The sequence below is a fragment of the Triturus cristatus genome, chromosome 10 (genome assembly GCF_964204655.1).
Source record: "Triturus cristatus chromosome 10, aTriCri1.1, whole genome shotgun sequence".
Classification (NCBI taxonomy): domain Eukaryota; kingdom Metazoa; phylum Chordata; class Amphibia; order Caudata; family Salamandridae; genus Triturus; species Triturus cristatus.
In genome coordinates this window covers 541,212,255-541,229,065 of record NC_140593.1, presented here as the reverse complement: position 1 = coordinate 541,229,065, position 16,811 = coordinate 541,212,255, and the positions used below count along the sequence as shown (strand labels likewise).

The 16,811-nt window shown below is 43.2% G+C and overlaps 1 protein-coding gene across 1 annotated transcript in view; it reads right to left on the bottom strand.

Moving 5' to 3' along the window:
• Positions 1 to 16,811, bottom strand: part of XYLB (xylulokinase) — a 738,622-nt gene that overhangs the window by 185,360 nt on the left and 536,451 nt on the right. Inside the window, exon 16 of the mRNA XM_085632025.1 lies at positions 203 to 261. Coding sequence (XP_085488151.1) covers positions 203 to 261 — 59 coding nt within the window. The remainder of the gene's footprint in view (positions 1 to 202; positions 262 to 16,811) is intronic.

The following is a 16,811-nucleotide window of genomic DNA, read 5'->3' as shown; positions in this document are numbered from 1 at the left end:
CTGTTTCGGGGTCAGGTAGTTAGAGGAGGACCTTCTTGGGCATAAAATGTCCTCCCTAATGCCTGGCTGCCCTCTGGCTGTCCCTGAAAGCCGGCCCAGCATTTTAACTACTTAAAACCCCTAACATTCTCAACTAATTCCATCAAAGAACACAAGACAGCATTTCATAATAAATTCTGATATTTCCGAGGACTGCACATACCTGCAATATTTCCTGATTGCAAGAAGCTCCCCCAGTCGCTAAGATTCTTGTCCTTGGCACTACGATAAAAAAGAAATCGAACATTAAAAAGAAATACTTTGAAACATGAATTTAAAAGCAATATCTAAGCACAAGCAATCTGCTATTTTCACGTGGAGAGTTAAATGTTACCGGTGATGCTTCGGCACACCATCCTATTCCTATAAAATGAAGTAGTCAAGGAAAAAATCTGAAAGTCAATAAATATGAAGAAAAAAAGCTTACTCGTGCCACAACATTCATGTATTTACATATTTTCCCTTGCTTTTCACTCCCTTGTAATGAAACAGATAATTTGTAGTCAAATAAAGTAAATGATCTAATCCAGATGCTTCCCGAGTTCAACATCTATTAAGAAATATACCTCAAAATGTACTGCAAAATGGGGCATGAACATTGGGTAATGAGACTGATCGGAAAAGTGGCCTGACTTAGGAAAGTGAGGGAATAGCTTGTAATTAGTTACCTACTCAGCAGTCAGACCATTCCTATCAAAACTCAGCGCTCAGTTTTTACAGAAGCCAAAAAACTCAGAAAACGTAAGGCCCAGATTTCCTAATTTTTTACACAATGCAGTGGAGTAACCACATTTCTTGCGTTGCAGAAAGGGGAAAACACAGTGCAGGGCGATTTATAGTAAGATTGGCCGGCAACGACCACCCCTTGGGTGGGAGCTCCAACCGTGCAGTCATGCCCTGGTACAGAGCAAAGTGTGCGCTGTCTAGCATGCCATTTATACTGGAAGCATAACCTTCCAGTAAAAAAATTCTTGTCAAGAGAAACGCGGAAGGATCGAAGACATTGAATGGGTGTTGTGGGCTGCAGCATACACGCAATGCTTATTTTTGAGAAATAAACAAATTACCGTTTGTAACAGCTGCTTCCAGTATGGGTTCATTTTTGATGCAAAGACCGGTCTGGCTCTCTTAGCAACTCAGGCTTTTCAATAAAACCTTTAAGCTTTTGAGCTGATCTACCCCAGTAAAGACCACTTTATGAAAAGTGATGCAGTGCAAAGCATTTTTTGTGCTGAAGGGCACCTGTTGTGTGCAGATTAAGATTCCGTATATAGGTTTCCCGATTTATGCCCTTATATAGGTACAATTCACATTGCCCTTATTTGGACATAGAAATCCGGCCCTTATTTAGACATTGTCCGTACAAACCAAATACAGGCATGGCAACCTACATCCGTGCATCCACGTCACAACGATTTCTTGGAAAACCAGACCCTTAAGCCTTTAGGAATTTCCCTCAGCTTGAATATTGATTTCTCCAAGAACTCATTAAGTATGCATGAACATCTATTCCTTAGGGGTTCATTCATGACGTTCCTCTGCCCGACTTTTACGTCAATACTGGCATTCCTAGACACCTTCAAGGTATAAATATACCAGCACTTGCCCTGGCAAATTGCGGTTCCCGGAGGATTGGATCCAACCCAGACTACGCGGTTCGCCATGGCAAGTTCGGAAGGAGATCGACTTCCAGCCTGATGCACTTACCTGACGCTGCCATCCTCCTCTCAGAGAATCCAGCTCCAGTGCTCTCTGACTTCCCTTGCGGGGGGTTAGACTATCGAGTCCAGAAAAGAGATTCCAACCTCTCTCATTCTCAGGTATGGAGCTGACTAGAACTTAGAGAAACTTTTGGCAACTCTTGGCTACACTAAAATATAGCTAGCTATACTTTAGAAATAGCACCTACTTCAAACCTCGTACTGCACTTAGGTTAGGTACACTGGGGTAGAACAATTTAGAAGCATCAGATGAGTATCACATTTTAGCTTATGTTATTTATGTATGTATTTTGATTAATATATGTCATAGCTACAAACCATGCTATTGCAGTATTATTTTATCTTACTGCTAACCTTGTTCATATTGTACTTCGCAGTCTGTCTTACGATTGTAGCAATTCATATCTCTTGACCGAGAAATAAGACTGTTCAATAAACCCTTTCATTGAAAACGCCTGTCTCTCTATTTCTGTGCAACTCTGTAGAAACGAAGCATGCACCATTGACTGAGTGAAACTGTTATCTATTATTTCTACGATTCTGAGACTGTTCCGATTCTAAAGGGAAACAAAGTTGTCATGTTTATGCGGTTGTCAGAGACTAATCCCCTCTTGTAATTTCGAGACGTTTAATATACTCGATAGAGACATACTGACCTTAGTCCTATGTCAAATCTATAGTGTATGTTATTCCAATGCGCAGAGCCTATCAGGGATATAGCAACTACACTACACTCCTTTTCAGCATAGAAAAACCTTTCAGACGCAAACCACATTTTGCGCTCATTAAATTCTATGTGCCACTTAGTGCTGCTTTGAGTTGATGGAAAGTCTTAATAAATGTGGGTGCAGACGTAGATGTTAAACACTTTCCCTGATATAGAATGAGAATAATAAATCTAAAATTTGGATCTAGTCAAAGTGTTCATACATTTACCAAGAGCAGCAAATGAGAATCAAGCAAAGTTGGGTGTCTACCAAATCCTATATGATGATGACACCATGGGCAATCCACCGCAGAGAGATCCCCTGCTGGATAAGCAACATGGACACTTTCCTCCCCAGAGCACACCTCCAGCCATTGAAAGGCAGGCACTGTGGGCAGTATGGCCAGCGAGACCAGTAAATAGCCTGTGGGCACTCTCCCCGCACCCTCTAAATAAACCTGTGCAACATTCCCTCGGGGGAAACTGTGCCTCTACTCCCCCATGCCGTCATGAGGACTTACCCCAGTTACCTCAGAGCTACATCGTCCATCTCAAACACTGATCATTCTTCTCTACCGTTTTTTCCATTTACTATGTACTTTTCTTTTTACCTACTCCTCCGGCAAACAATTGCCGTAATGCCCTGTAAAGCGCTATGCAATTATGTGTACCGTAACTACCTCAAAATGATATCAGCATCATTCCCTAATGTTCTTGTATACCTTGTCACATAATGTCACCATGTAGCTATATTCACTCCAAATGTATCTTACTTAGTGCTGCTTATGCAATTCTGTATACTTCTGTCACTATGTATCTGTATTTACTCCAAATGTATCTCAGGTATTTGCGGCTTGTGCAAACTCTGTGAAGCGCTCTGATGCCCTCGGGTCAAGTCCGCGCTATATAAAACTCAAGAAATAAACAAAACTATATATCTATATCACCGCAAACCAAAAGCACTGAGATAGGGAGGAGGACCCGCCCTGAATTTAGATGGTGGCAGTGACACAGAAAGGACTAAAGAACACGATTAGAAAGTCCCCGGTTATAGTAAACAACCTGCGGACACTGGAAAAGATGGAAATAAGCAACAAGAAAGGGAAGGAATTTAATTAAGGTCAGAGTGGAAACAGGGTCTCGTTGAATCAGGTTCATGCAAAAAGAAAAAAACACACCAATAATGCAGCGATTTCAGGGCAGAAAACTTACTAAGAAGGCAGTGTTACACTCAACCAACTGCCCCGAAACAACATACATTTTCAGTTATAAGCCAACCTTATTGGCTTCGCCAAAGCCACACATTTGTATTTCAGCAGGCGCCAGGCAGCAGGAGCAGGGAAGCTGGCCAATACATAGAATAGGGGTTATTAGCTGGCAGATATAAAAAAAGAATGGGATGAGAACCAGCCTCTCTTGGCATGAGACCACACCTCCATCCTAGAACCCAAGCAGTCTTTATGCCTCTTTGTGCCCCTAAGGATGCAGGTGGGTACAGTAATGCATAGAACCCGCCAGCAGGGACATGCCTTTCCCTCTCTTCAGAGAGAGGCTCATCCACTTAATTTTAAAGAGGGAGCTGTGGTGTTAGTGTTAGGCCCTGTCTTTCACTAATACAATATCCTTAGGACAGGGGTGGATTGTCAGAGCACTTCTTTTATAATCAGGCGCACTGTCCCCGTCTCTGTCGGTCACTCCTAGTTTAAAGTGTGACTCAGTACAAAGGGACAGTGCACTTGATGTATAATTTTGTCAATTTTTTTAAATAAAAAGAATGGGGTTTGTGACAGCTAGTACTGGCATCAGGCACCACTAACCTTTGGAGCCCAGTTTCTCTGCTCCCCTCCAAGGGCCCAGGAACTGAATTATGCAGACATTCAGAAACCAGTATTCTGCTCACACGCACGGTCGCTGGTTCTAAGCATATGCACAAGCATGTGAAAATGTATTGATTCAGACATGCACATGCAACTATGCGTGGTACCATTGGAGCGTTTGTTCTTATGCTACTTCAGAATTCTTCAAACCCTTTCTTCTGAAAGCTTGAGGAATGTGCTGCATTGAAATCAAATGTGCTCTGCTCTAATTGGAAAGTTCCTTATTTAGTGCACCAATGCCTTCTATGGCCCTGATTACGAGTTAGGTGGAGTGGAATCCTCGGAAGGGACACCGCGTTGCCTGATCACCGCTAGCCTCGTTGTCCCACAGCCAATTTTCCTGGTTGTTGAAAGATCGGATCTGATTTTACCAGCCCTCTTCCCTGCACAGACTTGGCTAACCCTTCCTCTTCCTTCCCGCATGAAGTGCTAACCCAGTTCCAACTCAGAGACCTTTTTGCCTGCAGGAGCAAGACTGATAGTTTCTGCCAGGGAAGGTCTTCTGGTGCTCCATTAACTTCTCTCTTCTCCTGCTCTTTAAACCTCTCGGTAAACCCAAGTGCAACCATCTTGCTTTGGGCTCCGCTCTGAATTCCATTAATAGCCTTATCTCCTAACCTTAATATTGGTGGTCATTAGGATTTTAGGTCTATTATCCTTCCCACCCAATAAAGGGGCTTCCCACCCCTGGTGTTTGCTGAACTATGGCAGACTCTACGTTCTGGCCAGCCCAAGCTCCTGCCTTTGGTTGGATCTCTGCCCAATCAATGCATGCTACTACACCTGCTCCGGGAACCAACCGGACTCGGTGCTGCAGGTGCTGAATCTCACTCCTACGTGGTAGGGTCTTTTCCTTGCTGATACACAATCTGAAAAACTGGCATAAAAATAAGCCATCCAGGTAAGTGCGTGCGTGTCTGAGCTTCAAGTATGGGCAACTTCCTTCCGTAAGCTCCTAAAGCGGCCTATTTCCTGGTGAGAACTCTTTCTACACCAAAAGATGCTGAACTCGCTATAGGAAATATTTTAGGCTCTGAATAGGGTATGTGATCTTCCTCAACACAAACAGCTGCTCCAAATGAACTCTGTAAGCACCCAAAATACCTCCAATTTACTCCTTTCTGCATACTGCAGCTAAACACAGTGGAGAGGTGTGGCTCACTGGTTAGAGGAAGCAGACCCAGAAGCAGAGGACGGCCTGGGACCAGGGTTCGATCCCCGACGCGGCAGGGTCGTGGACCAGGGCCAGCGGACTCGATAATTCTCGCTTCGGTGCCTACTCTAACCAGGGATCACACTCGGCGACTCTGAGCATTAGCTTGCATCATCTCCACAACGGCCCCCCACATTTGCCGGGGATGCCTGGTTTCACCTTGGAGATACCCTGAAGGGACCATCTCACAGGGATAGCCAGGACGGGGTCTACAGCGCCAGGACGCCTCAGGGCAGCAGTGCGCTTTACAAGACACATACATTTACATTTACACTCTGATTCACCAGGGCAGCCACAATCGCAGGTGTGTATTTGCATTTCACTTTGCCCAACACAATGGGACTTTCAGAATTCCCTCCAAACACTGTCACTATCACCAGCGAGATGAATACGAACTATAATGCGTGCCTCACATTTTTATTACCTGCTCATCTCCTTCCTCATCCAATTCCTTACTCCAAGAGTGTTATTCCTTCATAAACCCCATTAAGGACTGCCTCCCCAAGGTATTTTCTATGTCTACTGCACATAGACAGGTCCTCTCTATAAACTCTATCATCACTCTAGTAACTAACTTTGGAGCATATCAGCAAGGCGGCGCTATGAAAGTATCGCCGCTTTTGCATCCATTTTCGGGCGAAAAGCAGAGATAATTTAATCACTTATCAGCAAAGACACGCTATCGCATGTTTTGCTGATTTAGTGCTCCTTACAACAACGCCCAGCTTTGCAAATGAGATGCAAAGTGGGCGTTCCATGCCAAAATAACTGGAGAAATGTCGCTAACCGACATTTCTCCAATTATCAAGCTGCACGCAAACAAGCAGAGCGATAAGAAAAGTTGCGCTAATTATAGTTATTGCTACTTTCCTTACGCCTGCTTGTAGTCTGACTTAGCCATGTAATCCAATGGGAGGTGGATTACATGCCTAAAACCACCCTGCCCTCTCAGCAAGGTATCGCTGGTCGCAGTGCGATTATCGCTGGATTTCCAGCGATAATCACACTGTTTTCCAGCTAACGCATGGATTCCTATCGCTTGGGAGATAAGCAGTGCTGATAGCACGCTATCTCCGCAATAGAATCCAGCATTAGTCTGTGATAATTATCCTCGCTCAAAGCGATGAGCGATAATTATCGCAGGCCCTTGCTGATATGCCGCGTCCTTTATTTCCAAACCCCTTGATCAGAATGCTGATGAAGGTTTTCAGGAGGAGAGAGAGGGTTGAGGTGCTAGGGAGAGAAAGAAAGAATCAGAGTAATAAAGATTACCAGTTAGTAATCCAGACATAAATAATGTAGACAGAGGTGACTCTTTAATAAAGCTGCATGTAGCAGACTTACACTAACCTGAAATGTCAGGGAAGAAAGAGTTCTTCATCTATTCGCTGACATTTAAATGTAATTTCAAGAGGGTTGCACTAGGATTGAAAGCATCAGTGTGTAAAATCCCAGAGCAGTACATGGTTAAATCACTTAGTATGGCAGAACAATACAGGCAAGTCTAATATCACTGATTCCTTCATGTCTTAACAGCTTCTTCAGCGATGGAATGTTCCAATAAAATAAATTATAACAAGTGCATGAGTAAGCAGGTTTCGTATTCATCTTCCTGGACTCCATACTGTTTAATAAGAAAATTTTCATCCAGCGGACAGGGATCTCCAAATTTCAGGCCTTAACATGCGCGTGACGCGGGTACTTAAAAATTCTTAGGAATCTGACGAAAACGGGATAAAATTTGGGGGCGATGGAAGACGTATAGAGGTATCTAAAACCTATGAGGATTAAGGGTTGATGAAGAAGACATTGACAATACCGGGAAGAGTGGTGACCCCTAGGAGATGTCAAAGTAAAATTGGTGGAAGGCATGCGAAATTGTAAAATATGTCATTGATGTGGTCAAAACAGAGTGTTCATTCTATTGTACTGTGTGAGCAGTGAAGCTGTACTGAGCGAAATCAATAAAAAAAGATGTTTAAAAAAAAAAAATTGAGGAATGACTTGAGATTTGAGGCGAGGGGTGAGAGGGGTATTACGTACATTTTATATTTGAGCTCAATCTTTGCTCCTTGCTGGTCACAGAAGAAACTTGAAGCTATGATAAAAAAGCACACTCTAAATGAAGACATCTGAATCAGAGAGGTGTATTCGATGAGACGCAGTTCTACCTTACTCACAACACTGAACACTCAGGGCCATATTTATGGCAAAGGAACGCAATGCAGCGGAGCAAGCCACCTTGCTGTTCTGTGCTGCATTACAAGGAAAGGGCAGAAATGCACCATATTTAAAAGAATATGGCATATTCCTGCCTTTGGCCCTATGCTGGCGCGGTTTTCGCAGCCTAGCGCCAATGCAGGCACCCTTGCACCATGGTGCAAGGGTGCCTCTTTTGCATGCAGGATAGTCTTTTTGCACGAAGGGGCACCTTCCTGCACCACAACAATCCTGAGTGGAATTTTTCTTTTTCTATGTGTGTTGCGTTCTCCTTGTTACGCCTCCATTGGGAAGGTGTATCTTTTTGGCGCATTCCCAGGTCTATAATTTTAGGTAAATCTCCATATGCATTACGTAGGAACACCCACCCAATGCCATGGAACACCAGTGGTGGCTACTCCGCTATCACCCCACTGCTTTCTTGCAGTGCAGGAAGCAAAAACATAAAACGGTAATAATGCTTAGTTATTACAATTTTTATGGGTTTTTTTGCCAGCGGGTAGGTCGGCAGTGTTGCTCTGCTTATGGAGCAGCGGAGGAGAGGAGTGGTTTGCCCACTCCTGAGTGAGCAATGACTGTTTGGTGAGCCCTCTCGGGCCGCCCAAACCAGTCATGCGCACTTTCCCCTTCTCCATGCAGGCTGCAATGAAAAACATGCCCACCCCTCCAGCCACTGGCTTAGCACCGTGTCACGGCACTCAGATCAATCACAACGCTCCATTGGAGTGTTGTGATTGGCTTAGGGGGGGGAGGCTGGCTGCCTGCTTTCTGTCCCGACCTGGAGTCAGAGCCAGTCAAGCAGGAGAGAAGACGCGGCACCCGGCATCGGCAAGGTAAGTTTATTATATTTTTATTTTTTGATGCAGCCCATGGCCGACCCTTCCCCCTCCACCCGTGAGCCATACCGGCCGCCGCTGTTGAACACCTTCCCAGGGCAGAGTACCGCAACACAGCGATTTGCAATGTGTAGGGTTACTCCTGATTTATTAAGCTAATTCTTCACTAAAATTCAGAAGTATAAGGCAAATGGCAATAGGGTGTTTTATGTAATCTTAAAACAAGCAAAGTCTACTGATTAAGCACTGTCAAAATGGCCTTGCGAGTTGCTTTTACCTTTTTTATTGTATTGGTTTTACCGTTTAAAAAAATGTTTTATGTCAATTTCATTTATGTGAACTTTTATGGCAGCATTTGCCAAAGAAAGACGATTTATGAAGCCATTCAGGGCCACGCAAGGTGGCCTTGCATGGTTTCATAAATCACATTTTGGGTTTGTGACGCGCTTGCACCCCTTTATAAATATGCCCCCCACTGTGCAAATCCACTTCTCACACCTTTTAGGTTGGTGTTAGTATCTTGGAAAAATACTGCACAAATAAAATATCCAAAGAGAAAACATCCATCGATGTTTCAGGCAATAGATATTTTCTATAAAAAAACATTATTCTTTAGTGCAGGGAACATTAAATTACATTTTTGCACTAAAGTACTACAGACAGAGGGAGGCAGAAGAAACGTAAATTGCAGTGACTGCTCAAAGCAACATCATTTAAAATCAAAGGCAAATGGAAAAAGACATCTAAACAAAAGAATGGATTAAAACTTTGGAATAGCAGTGGGTGCCAAGAGGGGTCTCTCATCCTTTCAAGAAATAGAGTGGTAGGCAAAACATAAAGCTAAGACCTCCAAAAATATGACAGTAATGCAAAATGTATGTTTACAATACAATATTTTGAAAGGCTCATATTATCAGAGTTACAAAGGCACATGCTGCTGCACTGTAAACACACATTTGCAATAACTATATGTTATGTTACCCTTGAGCGAGAAAATATATTAGTACAAACTCCATGTGCTTTGGTCTCAGTGGAGGTTAACACTATAAACTAGCACCATAGGGCCCATATGTACAAACCAATTTTGCTTTTCTTAACGGTCCGAATCACTATTTCGGAGCATTAAAAAATGCAAAACTGCCTTTCGGTATGCATGAAAGGCATATGCAGTGTCGCAAAATGCGATTTCTACCTAGTAGAAATCGCATTTTGCGATTTGCAAAATAGGAAATCGCAAATAGGGATTTTCTGTATGCGATTCGGTACTCGCATGTACATCATTTCCTAATTGCGACTAGTCGCAAAATGGGCATTTAGGAAATGCAATTACCGCTGAATCGGCTCAGGTGGTAACCAGGTGTAATCTCTAAAAAGGCCCCTAAAATGAATTAGACTCTTTAAGAATGGTGGCCCTGTATGTTTTGGCAAAGAGGATGAGGATTTTGGAGGTGAGGCAGAGAAGGAGGAGGAGACAGGAGAGGATATTTAGGGTGAGGGTCACCCTGTTTGAACAGACAGAGGAGGAGATTATTGATAGGTACAGATTCAGTAGCCAGGTAATACTTGATTTAATAGCTGACTTACGACCTCAGCTACAGGCCCCAACACTCAGAAGCAACACAATACCACTACATGTGCAGGTATTGTGTTGCCTACACCTCTTAGCATCGGGGAGTTACCAAGGGGTCATAGCAGAGGTAGAGGGGTGCCACAAAGTGCCTTTTCCAGGTTCTTTCACCAGTTCCTTGACATCATGGTGAGAAAGGTCAACCAATATATTTCATTCCCCAATACACCCCAATCATTGTAGCAAACCAAAGTCATGTTCTACAGGGTAGTATCGTTACCCAAAGTAATTAGCTGTGTAGATGGCACACATATTGCCATATGTCTCCCCCTCGCTAACTGAATACATATACAGGAACAGGATAAGCTCACATTCATTCAATGTACAGGTAGTGTGTGACGCCTCCTGTATCATTACAGACCTTGTGGCCAGATTCTCAGACACCACCCACGACTCAACCATGTTCCACCACAGTGGAATACACAACCGACTGGCAGAGGGTGAATTTAGCAATGGTTTCCTACTTGGTAGGATAAACACAGACTCAATGAATACAGTGACCAGCACGGTGTGTGTAATGTGACTTAATAGTTTTACTTCTCATACTCTTAAGGTGACAGTGAATATGCCTCCTGCCCCTGGATACTCACACCATGCCTGACTCCAAGGACAAGAAGTGAGAGGCAATACAATCAGGCACACAGGGCAATGCGCTCCATCTTTGTGTGGATTTTTGGGATCCTGAAGTCCCGCTTTCGTTGCCTCCATAAGACCAGTGGAACACTATTATACAGACCGGATATCTGCTGCAAAATCATCGACACTTGTTCCATACTACACAACATTGCAATGAGGAAGAATCTGCACTACTTCCCCACAGAGCCAGACACCGACTCTGATGATGAGTTATCATCACTACAGGTGCAGCAGGAGGGCACGCATGCAGCAGAGGAATGTGCAGGATGCAGAGAGATCACCAACACACAAATGTAATGCTTGGTGCATAACTGAGACACCACCTTTTATTCAGCTAGCAGTACCATTGTTACACTCAAGGATAAACTGTATCCTTGTATAGGTAACAATGTCAAAAAATTAACAACAAAATAACTAGTGCCAAACAAAACAAAGGTGACATATTCCTCTGAGTGTAAAGTGCTTTACTTCTTTAGGCCTTTGGGTTTGGGTACTCTGTCAGTGACATTGGACTGTAGGACGGATGACATGTCAGTCTAGGGTTCCCTCTGTGAGTGTCTCCATGGAATGCAAAGGGGGGGTTTGAGGGCCCTCCACCATTCCATGTCCTTCTGCCATCCTGCTGGTCACCTTCTCTGTTGTATTAGACCTCAGGTCATACACCTTTTGCAGATTTCAGTAATGGTCCTCTGGGAGACTCCTAGGGGTTCACCTTCACTGGGATACTGGTCTAGACCTGGGTCTTTTGGCTCTCTGGCACAAAGAAGGAGGCCTTTCCAAACAGTTGGTCCATTTGGGCCACACATTCCTGTGTCAGGAGCTCCAGCTCCTTCTCCGTAAACTCCACTTTCCGCTTTCTGGACATTGAGTCCTTGCTCTGTTCTCTTGTGGCCATGATCTTCCCCTGGGATGGTGTTCTTCAGTCGCAATGGTGATGCAGGAGCATTCCTTACTTCCAGCCTAGGTCTCTGGGTTGTGGACACACCCTATAAATAGAATTCCTAGTCTGACATCATCATTCTGCACCAGAAAGCACTTTTTCCAAAATTGCAATTTCCTAATAGCGAATGAAAATCCTTAAGAATCGCTATTAGGAAATCGCAGGTTACATACATTCCAATTTGAGATTCCCAAATAGCGATTTCTATGGATTTACTATTTGGGAATCAATATTTTGGAATTTCACACATATGTACCATAGTTACTCAAACGGCACTACTGGGAGATTAAAATATTGTTGAAACTTGTTTTCATCCTAGGTCCGTATTGCAATAAATACAGCATTGATTAAGCTTTAGAAACGGTTATTGAGACATGAATGTATATTTACAAAATTGTGCTTAACTAGCTTTTTTTAAGCACAATTTTGACTTAAACGTCATACAGCCCTATTTAAGAAAGTATTTTTAGCAGTAAATATACGTTTATGGCCAAAAATAGGTCATGCATGTTTGTGGACGTTCCAAACTCCGATCTGACGTCTTCCCATCCTAGAAATAGTTGTACATTTACTCCAGGCAATGGATAGAGTAACTTCCCTTCCAGAATGGGAAAGGAAAAGATGCAACTCACATTTGACGAGGAAGATCTTTCTTCACGAGGAAACATGTTTTCACTGTGGAGAAAAAATATACATTCACACAGGAGGCTCCTTTCCTCTATGTGGAATTCTATGCCATATAGAATTCCACAAAAAGTGAATAGGACACCGTTGGACATGCTGAAGGAAATTACCAGTAGTATGACCAGGCGTACTAACAGAAAAAAACCTAAAAGTATCTTCAGGCAGAGATGTACATCAACGCCCATGCTGTTAAAAAAAAAAATCTTCCTGAATAGCCTCAGTAGATTTGACCAACATTTCTGAAAAAAACTTTTGAAATACTCTAATATTTCAGAGACTGGCAACATACAAAGAATCGGTATTTCGACAGAGGAGAAAATCGGGAATAGGCCCACAAGAAAACGATGTGCCTCTCTCTGAAGGGAGCGTTCAGGACTGAATGAGCAGAGAATCTCTCAGTCAGAAACATCTCTACGATAATCCCACTCTGTTCTAGCCATTAAGCACGCGCCAGAGACGATTTAAGGCATAGGCAAAGAGGACAATTGCCCAGGGCCCCAACCTTCCATGGGCCCTGTGGGAAAATTAACGTTCTGTCTATTTGACCTCTGTCTATTATATCTGTTTAACTATCTAAAGCACTCTCCCGCTGTCTGTAACTTTTATTTACCCTGATTGTCTCTACCCAGTGCCATCGTAAGGATTTTTGTGGCCCTGGGCAAGATTCAGTTATTTTTGTGTGACCTTGTTTCTGATAGTTTAACATACAGTTTAGTAAAGTTTGGGAGTATGCAGGCTTCAAATAACAGGAAATGCACAATACATTTCAATGTTGGTCAGAAAAATTGCCCCCAACATATGTTTGCCTGGGGCCCCAAAAACCTTAAGAGAAAACTGCCACGTGCCCTGTATGCTCAATCTCACCATGATATTTATCTGTGATATCATTAACTGTTTCTGGGATTCCACAGCTTCTCCACATCACTTATTTTACAGTCAGACTGCATACAAATAACACAGAACCCATTGAAGTTGAATTCTCAGCCACAAATCTGGTTCAACAGAGGTAACCTTATGTTTTTTATCCCTTGTAAAGTTAAAACATTGTTGAATCCTCGGAAACTTTTAAACACACGTCTTGAGCCTGCTGTTTGCAATAGCCACAGTATTCCTGTGTATTAAAAATAACAGGCAAAGTAGTCTTTTTACAGCACCTACCATAAACAGGACAACTGAGTGGGTGTGAACTGCTAAGATCCTTCTTCTCTTGACTCTTGTATGACCAGGACAACTGGTTGAAGTCCCATTTGCTGACAAAATGTATTCTGCGGTGGCTTAACATCCACTATTGATATCGTAATGGATGTCAGTCGTGAGGACATCTGTGTGAAGTCAACAGTAATGCATTGCTAGGGTAGGTCATCATGAGTGGTGTTCATAACCATGATGTTTCTTCAACTGCCATATTTATGGGTATTTTATTTGTTAACGGGTTATTTTTAGAAAAGCAAAATAACTTTTCTTTAAAAAGAAGATTTTTCAGGTTTTTTTTTGTTTTGACAAATTTTCCCCTTGGCCAAAGTAGGTAATAGGCATCACATGAGGAGGCATGCGTGACGCCAGATACTGTGCATAGTCTGTCTTCCCACGGAACTCATACACCGGCTCTACACAGTGGTCACTGTTTACAGTTTATGTGCTACCAGAAGTGGCTGTGCCTCATTACTGGACACGTACAGCAGTTAGCGGACAGAGAACATAGCATTTTGGGGGAGAAGGATGCAGCCTGCTGGACATGGCCATCATCCATGCAGAGCAAGAGCAGCCACTTTCTGCCATTTCCTATATTCCATTCCTGTGCGTTCCACGGTTGACTAAGCCCTAGGCTCAATCTGCTACCCATGAAAGATGCAGTGCACGGCTTCTAGCCCCAAGTGCCAAACTGTTAACACATCCAAATAATACGCACCTTGCAACCTTTAGGTATACCCTCCGCTCATCCCACCTGTACCAAATGTCTAGTTTGGCACCAATTGTGTTCATTTTTTTATACACTGTTTGGAAGCCTGCAAACCAAAGGTATTGTCCATAAATATCAAGGGGCATCTTTGAGTGACCTTTATATATTTAAAGATGTAGTCATCTTTGAATAGGAAATGGTTATTACATGGAGGGGTGAAGCTACAATTGGTGCAGCAGGTGCAGTGGCACTGGGGCATGGAGCCCTGAGGGGCCCAATGAACCCTGATAGTTGATGTTTTTTACAACTCTAACAGCTGTCAAATGGGAAATGTATTTCTCTTGTGGTCCTCATTCAGAGGTCTTGAATTCCACTATGGGAACTTTTTAATTATCTACCCTGAGTTTAACACTGTGGACATCCTGGTGTCAGGGTCTACTCCCTTTCATGCTGCAGTCTGGATTTTTTTCTTGACGCAGGAATTGTGTTTGGTAGTGTTTCCTCCCGTACAGAAAAAAATTGCCACAACAAAAAACATGTTGCAGCAGATAATTAATCCTAATGCTCTATGCTGTTCTTTTGAGTCCATGGAAACAAATGTGGCCCACAGAAAATACCATCTCACAGTGAATAGTTTTAAATTCTAATTGTCATTCGCAACCTGTTTGCCTGGCAATTCGTTTTCACATTTATGGTCCAAATATAAATGAATAACACTTTAAAGCCCGCATGGTTCTTGTGTGTGACACAACTCTCCCCCAAAAATACTGTATCGATTTAACCTACACCAAAATGGAACTTTTGATGTAATTTTATCATCACTTTTTGCTCTAGTGGACAGCAAAAATTCCTATGGGACAATGGGAAATGCTACTTTTGGATCACCCACACCCTGACCCCCCTTGAAAATTCTTCACAAAATTAGAAATGAAGAACCGAGCTGAATTAGCACCAATGTTATTGCTTAAGTAGCATGCTTTGAATAGACAGAAGGGTTCTTTTCCCATCAGATTGTGCATGCAAATGTTTACCAAGCAACATACTCTGGATAAAAATTACCCTTCACTGTTTCGAAGTTCTCCTTGCCATATGCTTTTTTTATTAAACTTATAGGATCTTTCTTGGAAGGTGGCTGTTTCGATGCCAAAATTAACACTAAATCTCCTCTTTCAGCCACTTAAAAAGAAGACAGTGGAGTTACAAGTACATAAACATATAACAGAAGAACTATTTGCCTGATTTAGAGTGTTGAGTATGGCTTGTAATCCGTTGGGGAGAAAAAGTACCCCATATCTGCATTGACAGATGTCCGCTGGCCCTGTGGTCATCTCTAGCCACTGACAGGAACGGCCATCATGGCGGATCCTCTCAATGTGATAAAAGTTTGACGGGCGGTATCATCAAATTGCCGGACATTTGTTCGACTTTTAACATGTTTTTGATTTTTCGAAAACAGGCTCCCAAACCCTAAGTTTGTTTTTGAAAAATCAAAATGTAAGGGCTTGTCTCACATGGTGTGGGGGTCATTTAAACATTTTCAGTGTCCCTTACTACAAGTTTTGACCCAGCATTAACGGACAGTGAAAACTGGCCAGTCGGCCACCCACTCTAAATTGCCCAAGCAAGCGGTCACATTGCCAAAACTCCAAAGCAAGTCAGAGCTCTATCTCCATGATGGACCCAGAGTAGGTACCGTTGTCAAGATAGTGAAGGTCCGCCCATCTGTAAATCAGGGGGGTGGACCAAGGGTTTGGCAGAGAAAGTACTGCGTCACAATTGCGATGTAATTGCACTCTCAACCAACCTCAGGCACTATGTCTGTAAGCCCATTACTGTGGCTTCATGAAACTTTATTACAAAAATGAAAATGACACTCTGTTTGCATAAATAAGGGATATTATATGTATAAACAGGAAGCAGGAGTACAAGGACTCTCAAGCTCCCCACAGCCAATCACAACACTGCGATGCCGCATTGTGATTGGTCTGAGTGCCGTCACACGGGGCTCAGTCTGGGGCTGGAGGGGTAGGCATTTTCTCCAAGCAGGCTGTAATGAAGCCTGCATGGTGAACAGGGAAGTTGCGCATAACTGTTTTGGGCAAGTCATTGCGCACTTTGGAGTGTTCTACCACTCCTCCCCTGCTCTGCAGCAACGCCCCCTCCCACAAGCTGCCAGAGCAGAAGGACAAAATAAAATGATAATAACAGTACGTTATTATCATTTTATTTTTTACTTTCTGTTACTGCTTCATGGCAGTGGGGTGACGCTCCTCCGACTTAGCGGAGGAGCCGCAACTGCATCGAGGACTTCCACCAGGGAATCTCAGACCGTGCCCCCCTTTTGCTTCAGATTGGCCTCCCCACTGCGACAATGCGACACTGTGACCCATGTGGCACATTATCGCTTAGAAT